The sequence below is a fragment of the Eulemur rufifrons genome, chromosome 29, assembly GCF_041146395.1.
Source record: "Eulemur rufifrons isolate Redbay chromosome 29, OSU_ERuf_1, whole genome shotgun sequence".
NCBI lineage: Eukaryota > Metazoa > Chordata > Mammalia > Primates > Lemuridae > Eulemur > Eulemur rufifrons.
Window position 1 is genome coordinate 63,711,935 of NC_091011.1, and position 14,796 is coordinate 63,726,730.

Here is a 14,796-nt window from a genome sequence, read left to right on the forward strand (position 1 = left end):
GGAGGTCTTGTGGGGAATAGGCTGGGACCAGGAGCTGGTAAATAAGGGGCAGGGGGTTGAACATGAGGACAAGCCAGGCCTTGGCTGTTTGCAGAGCTGGACAGGTTGGAGACCATTAGAAGAATGAGGGTGGAGAGAAGGGAGTGGATGACAGACACAGGATACTTGCGACTGTCCAAACTGTGTCATCAAGCAGGAGGGTTAAGCAATGCAGGCTGCCTGTGGCCGGGGAGGGTGGAGGTCCAGGCACGCAAAAGAGAGGGGTCCTGACTGGTGGCAGGCACTGGGAACCAGGCTTTGGGAAAGGAAAGGAAAGAACACCTGATTTCTGGAATCTTTTCTTAAAAGGCTGGTAATATCTGGCCTTGCTTTACATTAAAAAAATTTTTTCATATGCCCTATTTTATTAGCTTTATTTTATATTGTATTTAGTTTTGTGTTTAATTTGCTCTGCATAGGATAGCCTTGTAAAATTAAAAATCAAAATTTTCACTAGTTTACAACATTAGGAAATATATGTTTGAAAAAGTTAAAAATCATGAAGAGATTAAGATGGTTTAATAGTTACTTTTTTGACGGAAATCCAATCACATTTGCCTGTACCGTTACATATACCATTACTTGGACATTCACACTCCTCTAGGAACATGATAAATTACAAAAGAGAGAGGGACTTTTAAAACCACATTTAATTTTTAATACAAAATCTGTTGCACTATTACAGAAGTGACCCCTTCATGCACAGATAAATTTAGCATCTACTGGAATGGAAGAGGGAACAACTGTGTTTTTATTGTTCTCCCAAAACATTGGCAAATTTAAAGTAACTTTTATCTTTGTGCTCTCTGATGCCAAGGCAAGCCTGTTTTGTCTTTTTATATTTCCAATAGACAGGATGATCTGTGAAAAGTGAATATAGAGACATGAAAGCATTTAGGGCCATCTTTACCTGGGATTACTTCAAACTATGCTTTACCTACTTATGTCCAAGATGACAGGTGACGAGGCCTGCTGTGCTGCATAGGCAAAGCTCTGAAGATTTCGTCTAGAAACCTGCTGTCAATATGTAGAAAAGTCCACTATTTCAGTTTCACAGCAAAAAGGGGGGGGGGAACCCAAAAGTTATTGAAGTAGATATTTCCAATCCCATGCACTGCATTAATTAGCTTATTTCTTATACAGTACAACATAAACATTGTTTGCATGTTTATTTGTATGTAACTCCTATAAGCATATAGCATCTACACTTTAAGTGTATTTACAAATTCAACAAAATATCTACATATAAAAAGCTTTACTTAAAATTAAACTTGATGCAAGTTATGAGAAACCAATTTATTGGCAAATGAAACTGAGCATCCCTTCAACCATAGGTTGTTATAGATCTTCATATTTGGAGGTAAACCATTGGATAGATGTTGTTTGTGAATATGATAGAATATATATATATTTATTTTTTAAATTGCAGATGTAATCCCTTTGACTATTGGCCTGTTAAGCACTTGTCAGATTTCTTAGAGTCTGAGATGTGTCTGTAGCAATTTGTGTACGTACACCTTGCTTAACGCTGCAGAGAGTTTCGAAAGCTCACATAGGTAAAGCCTGAGAGAATGATGGATCCCTGTTGACATGCTGTTGTATTCTTTTAGTTTTGAAATCATTTGTTTGGTTTTTTTTGATTATTTTTCTAGCATGTTGACATCTTTCTTACTAAATGTAATAGAAAGCAAAAAGGACCACAAAAATCATTTGTGCTCCGATTGGTGACACAGCTTTTCTTTTTATACTTACAAGGAAATGCTCTTTAAAATAAACTGTCTTAAGATTTTTATTTCCACATTTCCTTTCTTCTCAGCATGGCAGTTTTCATTAACTCTGCTTTTTAAAAGTTACTTGTAGACAATGACAGTAATCTAGGACTCGGAACGGACTGTACCAGCTGGTACAGAATGCAGGACGTATGGAATGCTTATCGTCTGAAGGCACCGCATGTGTCTTGCCCTGTGTTCTCTGGAGTAATTTTCAAAACTTAATCTGAGCGATTTGTTTTCGATTCTTTCAGTATGGCACAAATGCCGAAATGCATTGCAATACACATTGTTTATGCCTAAAAACAACTGAACATAGAAGTGATGAGAAGTAGAACACTGTGCTGCTGTAATACCTGGAAGATTAAGGAGCCTACGAAGTAACAGGAGCCAAGAGCAGGTCTCAGTAAGCATCAGCAAATGCGACTGTCATAATTAACTCATGTAGCAAGTATATACTGTACATACTGTTCCTAACAGTCTCCCAAAAAGACTAACGACAGCTAGACATAGAGTCACCAATTCCACAACAATGTCCACAAAGACATTGGAGTTCTAGAGAATACTACAGTAACACTCTTGACAATGAAAACGGAATTCATATTCAGGGGTTCAGCTGAGGATAGTATAAACAAAGTATCAAACCATGTTTTTATAACATACACAGGTATGTCCTTTAAATGTGTAGCATTTTTCATGCATCATATTGAACTGTATCCTGAAGAAGAAGTAGCATGATGTGTTGTTGATATTGCAGGATTTTTATCAGTTCTGAGGAAATCAAAATACCCATCTTGAATGGAAAAGTTTACACTTTGCACTCCAGTTCACATTAACATATCATCTGACTGGGTTATGTTTTTGCTCTGACTGTTCTCATAATATTAACATACAGCAGAAAATAAACTCTTTCCCCATATGTTCATAGTATGAGAGGACTGACAACCAAGTGCTTAAGATAAACATTCTAGAGAAATGGGATATTGGCAAAGAGCTTAAAAATTAAACAAAGGAATTCATGGCGTTGACAGGAGAAGGTGCCTCTGAGCTTTCATTTCCTTCAGCCGGTTCTTTTTCTTTCTTACCACTGTATTGTCCAATGAAAGAGCCATCCTCATTGAACTGGCCATTAACCCCTTCTCCATAGTCAACTAGGCTGTCATCACTATCTTCTTTTTTCACAGTCCTGTCTGAAGGAGTCCGACTTCCTTTTTTCAAAGGCTTGTGGTCTTCTGCGTCACTGGAAAAAATGAGAAGAGACATTTTTGTCAAGACTGACATTGAGGTTAACTGTTTTTGTGTTTACAGACCATGCATGCAAATTATGAAAAAGCATTCGGAGTCCTGGGCTTCTCTAGCCAAATCTAATTGTCAGGTTGACTCCAATGACTAGGATGGGTTGGAATGAAAGTCAGGAGCTGAAATGGTTGAATCATGAAGTCTTCAGTAGAGAGGATGGTTCCCGATTGTGCATGTTAATTTCAATGACAGATTTTTGATTCCTGAGTTGAAAGCAATCCGGAAATAATCACAAGCATTAAAAAAGGAAGAATTGGGAAAAGTTAAAAATCATCACTATGTTGAATTCAAAAGGGGGCAAAAGCTTATGGCAAGTAGAGAAATTAGTATGTTAAACTGCATAGTATCTCTGATTCTTTGGATATGAATGGAGCATGATTTTCGTTAAGTGTGAAATATGGATTTTTTTTTTCTGAGCTAGGAGGAGAAGCAAAATCCTGCATTTCAAATAATTTTGTTATCAAGTGCAGGCCAGACTTGTAAACTTCAACCTTACCTTTCAAGAGACCTATAAATTCCATTAAAAGGATGCAGAAGAAACAAATGAAAATAGCCTAAGAAGAAAAGCAAAATCCTTATACTGATAGTACACAGTATTTGTTTTCTGTAAGAATTTTAGTTAATGGGTAAAGATTTATTTATTTGGAAAGAGATACATTTTAACTTAATGGCAGTACATTTGTACTGTGAATGGCATGCCAACATATTCTAAAGAATGTGAATGATTCCAGACATGTAAAAGCAAATACTTTCTACACTTATCTTAACCCCCTACCCCCTCTCCCAGTGTGTTGGGCAGCTTATCCATGTTAGATGGGAATCTGAGTAGTGTCCTTTAATAAAACTGCACAGAACTCTATTATTATTATTTATTTTTCTGTTGAATCCTAAGGCACAATTTCTGGAAGTGGAAGAGTAATCATTATGTATTAGAATGTCCACCCATATGGTCATTGACCTAGTCCTTAATAGGTAACATTTCGGGGAAAAAAAAAAATAGAAAACAGGCAATGACACAATTCAATATTTTGTTTTCTTTCAGAGAACAAAAATGCAAGGCAAAATAGGAAATAAACACCATATTAGTAAAAATAAAAAGCCTTAATATAAAAAAGATGTCGCCTTGGCTGCAATATTTCATCCAGCAATTTATGCTAAGAGTTTATTGCTTTCTCTGGTTCACAGAGTGACTTTTTTTCTAGCCAAGATAAAATATTTCAAGATGCACAAGTATCCTGACTCTTTTGCCAATAACTTTTACTAGTCGTTTCAATTTTTCTCCAAGAAGAAAATCTGAAGCCTGGGTAATAATGCTAGTATAATATGACACAGGCATATGCTATTGAAAATGACCTGTTTTAACAATACATAAACTCTTGTTGCATATTAAATAAACTATATTATCACCACTGCTAATAGACAGTGGGGGAGGCATCACAAAACCTTAGGGTGGCTTGTGTTTGGGGTACTTCAGAGGACATAGCTTCCAGTGTTCAACCTGTCACAAAAAATAGCTGATGCAGTATCTTTGGGATTTAATCACTAACTTCTAGGTTTGCTTGAACACTTCCTGTGAAATATAGCTCATGACTTGGTGACACAGTTAATTCTGCTGAAGAGTTCAATAATAAACAGAATTTTGTCACCTGGATGCCAACTGTTAGTTTTATTCTGCTTCATAGAACTAGTGTCCCATGGAACACAGTGCAGGAAATTCTCATCTGTAGCGTTTCTTTGGTCAGGCATCTATCCACCCATCCCTTCATTCAATAAATGTTTATTGAGTGCCTACTCTAAAAACAGATATTGTTCTAGGCACTGGGGATACAGAAGCAAACAAAATAGACTAAAGCTCTGACCTCACCGAGTTTACTTCTAGTGGAGGAAACAATATGATAAAAAAAATTAGTTATATATTATGTCAGAAGGTGATTAGTGCTATGGAAAATATAGAGCTTAGTAAAGAGGATGGAAGGTGTCAGGGGAGGGTATGGAGAGTTGACATTGAAATAGGAAGTCCAGGAAAGCCTTATTATGAAGTGACATCTGGTCAATGACTTAAGAGTAGAGTTAGCAAGGTGGAAAGCTGAAGGGAGAGCGATTCCAGCAGAGTTAGAAGCAGTACTAATGCCCTGAGGTAGGGATGAGCCAGGCCTGTTCTAGCAACACTAAGGAACTTGGTGTGGCTGGGACAGAGAGGGAGAGAGGAAGAGAGAGAGAGAGAGGACGTGAACAGTAGGAATTAAGAGAAGTGGCAGGGCTGATCAGTGCCTTGTGGGACATTGTAAGGATGCTGCCTCAACTCTGAGTGAGAGGGGAAACCCATGGAGGGTTTTCAAAGGATGAATGACATGATTTGATGTACAGTTGAAAGCCAGTACTCTGTCATCAGTGTTGAGAATAGCCTACCCTAGAGGGTAGAGGTTGGTCAGCTATGGCAAAATTGGGCCATGTTCCTTTATTACTTATTGTCTGTCACTGCTTTTGCACTACAACAGCAGAATTGCAGAGTTGCAGTAGAGACCATGTGGCCCATAAAGTCTGAAATATCCAGTTTGCCAAACCCTGCTCTAGAGAGTCAGGGGAGATGACCGCAGTAATCCAGGAGTGAGATAACTGTGACATGGAGCAGAGTGGAACACTGGAGGGGGTACAAAGGCTCAGATTATGAACATATTTTAAATGTAGAGCCAACAGGATTTTCTGATAGACTGGATATGGAATAACAGAGAAAAAGATGACACCAAGATTTTTGGGTTGAGCAACAGGAAGCTTGGCATTGCCCTTACTGTGGAGTGGAGCATGTCTCAGGTGGTAGATCGTGGGTTCAGTTTTGGACTTGTTAAAGTTTGGACATGCCAGAAGAACCATTCCTTTAACCAGTTTATGAGGCTAGGGTAACATTGATATCTAAAACCAATAAGAACATTTTGAGAAAGTCAAATTATAGGCTGATCTCATTCATGAACACAGATGAGAAAATTCCAAATGAACTATGAGCAAATCGAATTTAGCAATTTACTAAAAAGATAATATGTCATACCCAAATTGAATTTGTTCCAGGAATGCAGGTTTGTTTTAGCATTAAAACTTCAATTCATATAATTCACCATTTTAGAAGAAGAAAATTAAAATATCTTATGATCATCCCACTAGGTTTAGAAAACAGGTATATGACAAAATTCAACACCCGTTCATGATAAAAACCTTAAGAAAGTATCTGTATTAACCTGATTAAGGGTACCTACAAGAAACCTAGAGTAAACATCATCCTTGATGGTGAATGTTGAAAGCTTTCTGTTTGAAATCAGAAATAATAGGCTGCTATCACCACTTCTAATCAAAACTGCATGGGAAGAACTGAGCAATTTGATGAGAAAAAGAAATAGATGAAAGGAGGCTATCATTATTCATAATTGATATGATTATATATGTAAAAAATCCAGAACAATCTACAGACAAGCATTAGAATAAAAAGAGAGCTATTTGATACAACATTAGTATAAGGGTCAATTTTATTTATGCTCTTGAAAATAATTAGAAAATGAAATTTAAAACATTAGTTCATTAATGATACCATAAAATATGAACTATATAAGAATAAATCTAACAAAGTATGTGTAAGGCCTGTATGAAGAAAATAAAACTTTTATTCAGAGTTATTAAAGAAGACCTAAATAAATGGAGGAATATACCACATCCATGGATGGAAGACTCAAGTACAGTAGATATGTTAACATTTCCCACATTGCTCTTTAGATGCAGTTTGTTTCCAATAAAAGCCCAGCAGGTTTTTATGTGCATCTTGGCAAGCTGATTCTAAGATATGTATGTAAATGAAAAGGGCCAAGAATATCTAAAATGTTCTTGATGAAGAAGATCAAAGTTGGAGGACTTGATCAAGACTTATTAAAAGCTATATTATTAAGACAGTGTAGTTTTGGTACAGAGATAGACAAACTGATCAGTGGAATGGAATACAAGGTCCTATAACCAGTGGAAGATATTTTTGTTGGCTTTATTCTTACATCATATTTTTATGGTATCACAACTAGAATAATGTTTAAATTCTTATTTTCCAATTGTTTTCTGGTACACAGAAATATAATTGACTTTTTGTTAATTTTCTGTCAAGCAACATTATTAAATTCTCTTACTCTAATATTTACCCATAGATTCGTTTGGATTTTTCATACACAATTGTACCAGTTATGATTAATGGGCAGCCAAGAAAGGGCTCTCTGGAAGCATCCATTCATTCCAGCTTAATGGCTGCAGTGGATGAGAGAGAATCTACAGCAACACAGGCTGTACTTGAAAGAACAGAAGGAAGGAATTGAGTGCTCTATCAACAAACAGAGTCTTTCCAGGAAAAGCTGTTCAAAGTCACCAAGATCTTTTTAAGACTAGTCTTTAATAAGTGGTAATGATTCAATATATTGTACTTCAATAATTAGAATGTAGTTAAGTGAGAAAAAATGGTCTAAGTCACAAGCACAGTGCTTGGCACATGGTTTGTGTCCAACAAGTATAAGTGTTCATCCCCCATCACACCTCTTCTCTCCACTCCAGGCCTCCATCTCAGAGAGATTTTTCTAAGAAATACCTTGTACAACACACACACAGAACTTTCCAGATGTGATGAATGGTCACAAGTCTGTGTGAAGCACTGTATTAGTGCTTGCCTTTTTTGAACTCAAAGATGAATTTTATAATGAAATAGTAAATAAATTGCTTTTGATATTGTGCTAAGGGAAATATCCCTGTCAAGTTTTTTTTTCTTTCTTTTCTTTTTTTCTTTTTGAGAAACAGGGTCTCACTCTGTCACCCAGGCTAGCGTGCAGTAGCACGATCACAGCTCACTGCAACCTCGAACTCCTGGGCTCAAGTGATCCTCCTGCCTCAGCCTCCTGAGTAGCTATGATTACAGGTGCACATCACCACGCCCAGCTAATTTTTTAAAAAAAATTCTTTGTAGAGACAAGGTCTAGCTATGTTGCCTAGGCTGGTCTCAAACTCGTGGCCACTGTGGCCTCCCAAAGTGGTGGGATTACAGGCATGAGCCACCATGGCTGGGTACATAGTCAAGTTTAAATGTGAAAGGGTAGTTCCCCAAATGAGAAGAATCAAAACGTTACAGAAGATGATTTAAAAGTCATTTACGTATTTAGCTACATAGTATAGAAAGCTTTATAAAACAAGTAAAAATTCATCCACATTTTATGAGAACTTTTAAGGACAGGATGTATTAGATGTTAATTCTTAGCTCAAAATGTCAAAGATTAAATGAATTTCAAAATAAGTTATAATATAGTATATATAGGTACAAAATATATTCTTGATACTTAGATTCATGAATAAAGATCATTGTGCAATGAAAAGAAATGCTCGCATCACAATATCAAAACTCAGTTCCCGCATTGCTTCCTCTGGAAAGACTCCCTGTACCACCCTCCTTCTACGCTGCCAGTTTGGCTTTGGCTTCCTGCTCCTGCTCGCTTGACACCTTAGCTTTGTCTCTTTCACAGCACTTTTCACACTCTGGTCAAGTATTCCTTTACTTCTCTGCCTCCCTCACTAGACTATAAAGTCCCAATGTGGGAACAAACTCTTACTGGTTTTAATATTCCCCAATACAGTAGGCACTCAATAAATACTGGTTGAATGAATTCATTGTGAAATAATAATAGAGGAGACAGTGGGCATTTTAGAAATTCTTCTTTGTTAAAAAAATTTCATTCCTTCTTAATTTTATGATAGCAGACAAAGCACTGGAATATATTCTTTCCTTTCTCTTGCTCTAAGAATGAAATTTTAGGGAAATCAATTTCTTTTTCCAAAAGCACTTGGTTCAGAGTTATACACACCCATTAAATGCCTATGGAGTAAAATTCAGCAACAGAAGATAATTCAATCATAATTCTGTCTAATTTTCCTGTAGTTACCACCCTTCCATGGTCAAACTGTGTTGCAGTTTTATTGACATTCATGACCCAAACATTCTTTCTGACCCACTGTCTAAAAGTCTATCATTACTCTGTTCACAACCCAGTTCATGTTTGTGAGCAGAATAAATCTAAAGTATATAACACATCTTGGCATCATTCAAGCCTTGTGAGCACAGGTTAGCATGCTTGCCACAAGGCTGTGTTCACATGAATGACAAGATTCCTATGGCAAGAGACACTAATTATGCAGTCAGTTATGAGTTCAATTACCATGGGTATATGGTTTATGACCTAGGTTCATTCTGGTTTTGAGAAGAATGGATCTAAAGAATAAAAAAATACTTACACTGTTGGTTGCATTGTTTCTCTGATTTTTCTATATGCTAGTAAGGATGCAGATCCTACTGTCTGTATAATTAAAGAAACAAACAAACAAAGCTGCAGGCTTCCACCAGAGGGTAACTGCTTGGGGCTGGGTGCTGGAGTAAGGCACAGGGTTATAGCACATGAAAAAAAAATCATATTGGGCCACCACTGACGTTCCATCCCTCTTTGCACTATAAAATATCATCTGGCTCAGAGCCAACCATGTAGAAATAGTTTCATCCTTAGGTGGAGAATGAGTAAATCATAAATGGAATTAATTTACATTTAGGTAATAGTCCTAATTTTGTATGTGTCTGTGTGTGATCAGCATAGTAATTTATTTTTTGGAGTGAAAGAGAATAAGAATTAATAAGTAACACAGAGCTCAAAACTTCCAGAAGGTACAAAGCAGAGACAGGACCCTGGTGATTTAGGGAAGAGAATGACACTTAAAATATTATTAAAAATAAAGATTCTGTAATAAACAGCTGGAACCATTTTCATTAATTGTGACCTCTAAGATAACAAAGGTTTTCTGATTTCTTTAACTAGAAAAGAAACCAAAGGGAAAACAATTCTTAGGCAGTGTCAGAAAAATCACAGGACAGAGCCACATCAGTAACTAAAGGTTGTTGGGAATTTGGGGAAGTGACTTTGTTTGTGAGATTGTCCTTATGAATCAAAAAATCACATCCCTGAGTAGTGTTCTGAGTTAAAACACCGTCAGAACCTTATTTCCCTTGGTACCTACCAGACTGATGTCATTACTTGCGTGGCAAGTGTTTTTGTCTTCACACCAACTGGGTTTGCACTCAATAGACAGAAATGAAATCTTTCTCTCCTAAGAAGCTCAAGGCCTAAGCTAAAGACAGCCATTTGAAAATGCTTCACAAACACAGCACATATGAATTAACACCGAGACAAAGAAATAGAGCCAAATAGATGTAAACACAGTGATTATGAGGCCAGTAACCAAGTATTTGCTATGTACTGCTCTAGAAACAAAGTCATATTAAAAGTGGTTAGTAGATAGCTCATAGAAGAGCTGAGTGGAAAATAAAAATAACAGTCTCTTGATTCCAACCTAGTTCATAAAACTCAACCTCGATTTTAATCAAGTTTTAATGGAGTAGGTAGCATAGTTACCTGGAGAAAGTCACGTGACTTTAGGTCATGGTTTTACATTGCAAGTTGATATTTGAGACCCATGCAGCGAGCAGTACATTGCTAGACTCATTTAAGCATGATAATGTAGAATAGGAATCCATCACCATGTGGAGAATGGATGAGTATAATGGTTTATTTTCAATTCGTGCAAATATATATATTTTTTCAGGCTATGTTAAAGATATAGCTTCCTCACAAATAAATAAAGGAGTGGCATGCATATCCTATACAGAATTATAGCCACAAGAACTCTAAGAATAAAAAGTTATTTAGTAATTGTCAGCTTATCCTCTTTACAGGAGAAACATGTGGAAGAGTGAATTAAATCAGTGAAGATTTCTACTTATCCAGTGTAAGATACGGCTGCCTTAGGCTATGGGCACCTGTAGGCTGCTCTACTTTGTTATGAAAACCGTTTGGGTGGACTGGGTGTGGGTACTGCATGAGGTTTTCTTATCCTTTCAGCCCCAGAGCCAATATTTGATATCAAGACAACCCTATTAGGTATTTTTCTGTATCATAGGATACAGAAATCCTGAAAATTTTTAGAAACCATAGTTACCTTTTTTCAAGGGAAGATCAGAATATAAAAGCTTCGGTGCTAAAAAAGGCAAAATGCTTGTATCTGCATGGAAACTGGTAAGAAACTAGTTTTGATGAAAATATATGGTTTTTCTAAATCAGTTCTATATTTCTCATCCTTGGCATTATTTGTCATTCAAATATGATATTCCATAGTATTGACATGATATTGACATGGAAAAATAAAAAAAATGAATTCTAGAGATAGATAACACTTAACACAAAAATGTCACCTGGCAATCACAATAGTGAAATGGTTCATTTCTCCTAAAACCCTTTTCTTCTGGGAAAAAAAAGTCTCAATATGGGTTCAGTGCATATTGAAAGATTATATTTTATATAAGCAAGAGACTTATAAAAAGGAAAAAAAAAACAAGTTACAAAGGCATTTTATGAATAAAAGTATACTTTTAGAATACCAGAACACCAATCTTTTAAGTAAGTAAGCATATATTTTGTTTCTGGTTTTAAACATATCGAAAAGAATCATTTCTTTCTCTTTGAAAAGATCTGTAACACCTAGGCAAGACTATCTCTGTTTAAAGAGAAGATTTTTTAAAATTTAGCCCATAGGTCATGTTAAAAATTTTCCTTAATGATAGAGTCCAGCCAAGAGGTGAATGAACACACTGCCTAGGGAGCTATGGTATTTCTTAATAATTAACAGCTTCTAAAACAATCCAGTCATTTCACGACTGATGGGCAGGGGTATAGGTATTGTTTAAGAAAAACTAGCTTCATGTCCGAGATTAAAAATTGTGTTAACACTGGTTATAAAAGTCTGTTTAGAAAATGACATGTATAGTTTCCTTTACAATGCCGGTTTTGTAGGGTCTTTATGGTTTTAATTCTCATTGTAACACACAGCTTTGCTAGGCTGACCAACACAGCATGGGTTCCTGGAAAATACCGCAGAGTGGAAGGCACTCCATCTCCAAACTATGACCAGGATGGAAATTTATTTTTTAATGAAAAGTGACAATGTTTAATCATAAGGGACGTGTAAATATTTAGACATGGAAGTGCTTCTATACTTATACTTGAAGAAAATATGAAATGCCAGGCAGAGCTGGCAAGTACTCCTACTCTGGGGAGAGTGTTGTGCGGGCAGAGGACATGAACAGCGGGTGAGAAGCAGAGGCTCACCTGTATTCTCCAAAAGTTCCGTCGTCTTCCTTCATAGGCTGGATCTCAGGATCCGCACGGGCATCTTCCTTTTCTTTAACTAAAAATTTCCAAATGACATTATTAGCCATCGATCCTGTGCTTCCTTGTTCAAAGTTTGTTTAAGAGCACACTCTTTTGAGATAGACAGCAGTGAGAAATCATGCACAAGTAGATGCTGTATAACCACATCTGTTATGTGGCCATGCATATGTTTTGATGATTTAGTCATTTTGAGGCAGCCTAATAGAATGAACATTGAACACGTAAAATGGACTTTAGTTTCTAATTCACCTGATCAAGGAATAATTTTTAAGTTACTAAGATTTAGCCCCTACTTTACTAATCTATTTATTAGCCATATTAATGGCTACAAACTGTTTTTGTAAGTCTATTTTTTTTTTTTTTGCAGGTTTTTTTCTTGTAACTGAAGGGCAAATGGTCAGGTAAAGAAAATATAAATTCACTGGACCCACTAAATTGAGGAAACTATTAACCTTACAGGGAAAGCAATATCCCTATACACATCCAATGTCAAGACTTGGTTCATGCATTACTTCCAGAAAACTTCATGCACCTTCCTCCCACCCTCTCCTTGCCAACTGGTTTTAGGTGCTACGTCAGCATCCATAACTTAGGTGGAGCTTAAGAAAGCAGACCGGTTTCTTCAGAGGACAGATTGATTTGCTCCTCCAAATGCCTTATGATCCTTGCCAATGTTTAGGTTGCCATTATATAAAAAAGGATAAAAAACTGAACAGAAAGTCCAAATTTATGTCTCTGGGAAGATACACTCTTGCAATCTACATGATTACCTTCATGATTTCTTTTTAGTTTACTGGGTAATTATGCAGCATTATAAAGCAACGTTAATCTTTCTTTCTTACCTGGATATTTACCACCCTTGTTTCTTCTGATAAAGCAAACAATCAGCAAAATCAAGATAAGGAGAGCAACGGCACACATGAGACCAATGAACCAGCCCTGAGTCGCAATGTCCACCTGCCGGCTTGCCATGGCTGGAAAACAAATCAATGGTGTTGGTGGCAGTGGTTTAAGGGGGAAATGGGAACTGCTGTTATATCTTGTAGTAAAAATTGCTACATTATATCAGCTTTTACATATTTTACATGTGGCCCCAAATTGGAATCTGTCAGTTAATAATCAGGAATTATATAAATACTTAGCTCTGAAAAATCTTCCTAAGTTAAAAAAATTCAAATAGAGAAATCTGAATACATTAACATTAAATGCTAACAAATCTCGCTTAACATCGTGTTTACAGTTATTTTTACTACATATTTGCAATAGAAATATATTCCCAAACCAATTTAGAAATTTAGTTTCTAGGATAAATTGTACATTAAGTATAATGATAAGCATGGAAAACTGAGTTTTAAACAGAACAGAATGTATACATCTGATGAAGTATTTTCCCTTCAAAGGATCCACTTCTAGAGGCTAAAGTGTCATTGCAAGGCTGCTGCCATTTTCAAAATGTTTTAGAAATATGTTAAAAAAGAAAACGATCCATACAAGAAAAACAGCCTTGTTATTTTATATAACATCCCCATTTGCATCCAAAATATGAGATTTGTTTTTCATCTCATTTACGAGAGTTAGTTCTGAATGGAAATTTCTGAAAATCCAAATCCACCTTCAAAAGATCAACATTTGTTATTACTGGGGGTCCGTTCAGAAAGACATCTTCATCAGTGGAGTCATTATTAGACAAAGTGACCAGTTTGAAGAGAAAATACTCATTCACATGCATACGTATTCTTTCAGTTTTCATCTATTGTGTTTGAGTAAATCAATGTGAAGCCCCTTATCCAACCAGTCATAATATGCAAAACCTAAGAAAACCACAGAATGATTAACATTTCTGGTCTTCCTTAAAAGTGTCAATCATATGGGACAAAGTGCAGCATTAATGGCTATTCAGACATGCCCATGCGGATTTGCTGAAATTGTAGAAATCCTTTCTTAAAAGGCCTTTATTTTTTCTCTTTTGACCATAATCGAGGTAAAAGGTTTTCTTCTTTTGATTCCATAAGCATGCCTACCTATATCACACTTTTAATTTGACGGAATTTCTTCTGAATATGTTTCACATGGTTGGGTTAGGTGTGTGTGATCTCTGGATGCAGAAATAAGCATAGCTACACCTATCCCAGGTTCTGCTATATGTTGAAAAACCAGCATCTCATTGCCTCTTTTTCTCCACACAAAGTATAGGGAGAAAAAGGAAATGCTTAAAATCAAGTGTGAAGAGGAATGTAAAAATGTATGGAAATATGTGGAAGAAATAAGACGAGATGTGGAAACGCATTATCCGGACTACAAACCAATGGCCGGTAGCCTTTCTCCAACAGTTCCTCATACCTCATTACGTAAGGAGGTTTTGAGCTGTTATCATAACCACATACAAGTGAAGCACCAGTAAAGGCAGTTCCCCCTTT

General features: G+C 36.4%; 1 protein-coding gene across 50 annotated transcripts in view; it reads right to left on the minus strand.

Moving 5' to 3' along the window:
• Positions 1 to 541: 541 nt before the first annotated feature.
• The window catches only part of NRCAM (neuronal cell adhesion molecule), a 264,004-nt gene continuing 249,749 nt past the window's right edge, over positions 542 to 14,796 (minus strand). For 39 of the 50 annotated variants that reach the window (XM_069462461.1, XM_069462455.1, XM_069462462.1 and 36 more), the window contains 3 exons: positions 13,222 to 13,353; positions 12,317 to 12,395; positions 542 to 3,048 (listed from right to left, as the gene is read on the minus strand). In XM_069462461.1, the coding sequence (XP_069318562.1) occupies positions 2,811 to 3,048; positions 12,317 to 12,395; positions 13,222 to 13,353 (449 nt within the window). In that variant the 3' untranslated portion in view covers positions 542 to 2,810. Of the gene's footprint in view, positions 3,049 to 3,603; positions 3,662 to 9,401; positions 9,464 to 12,316; positions 12,396 to 13,221; positions 13,354 to 14,796 lie in introns of those variants that run through there. The other 11 variants (XR_011231790.1, XR_011231789.1, XR_011231788.1 and 8 more) reach the window with 6 other exon arrangements.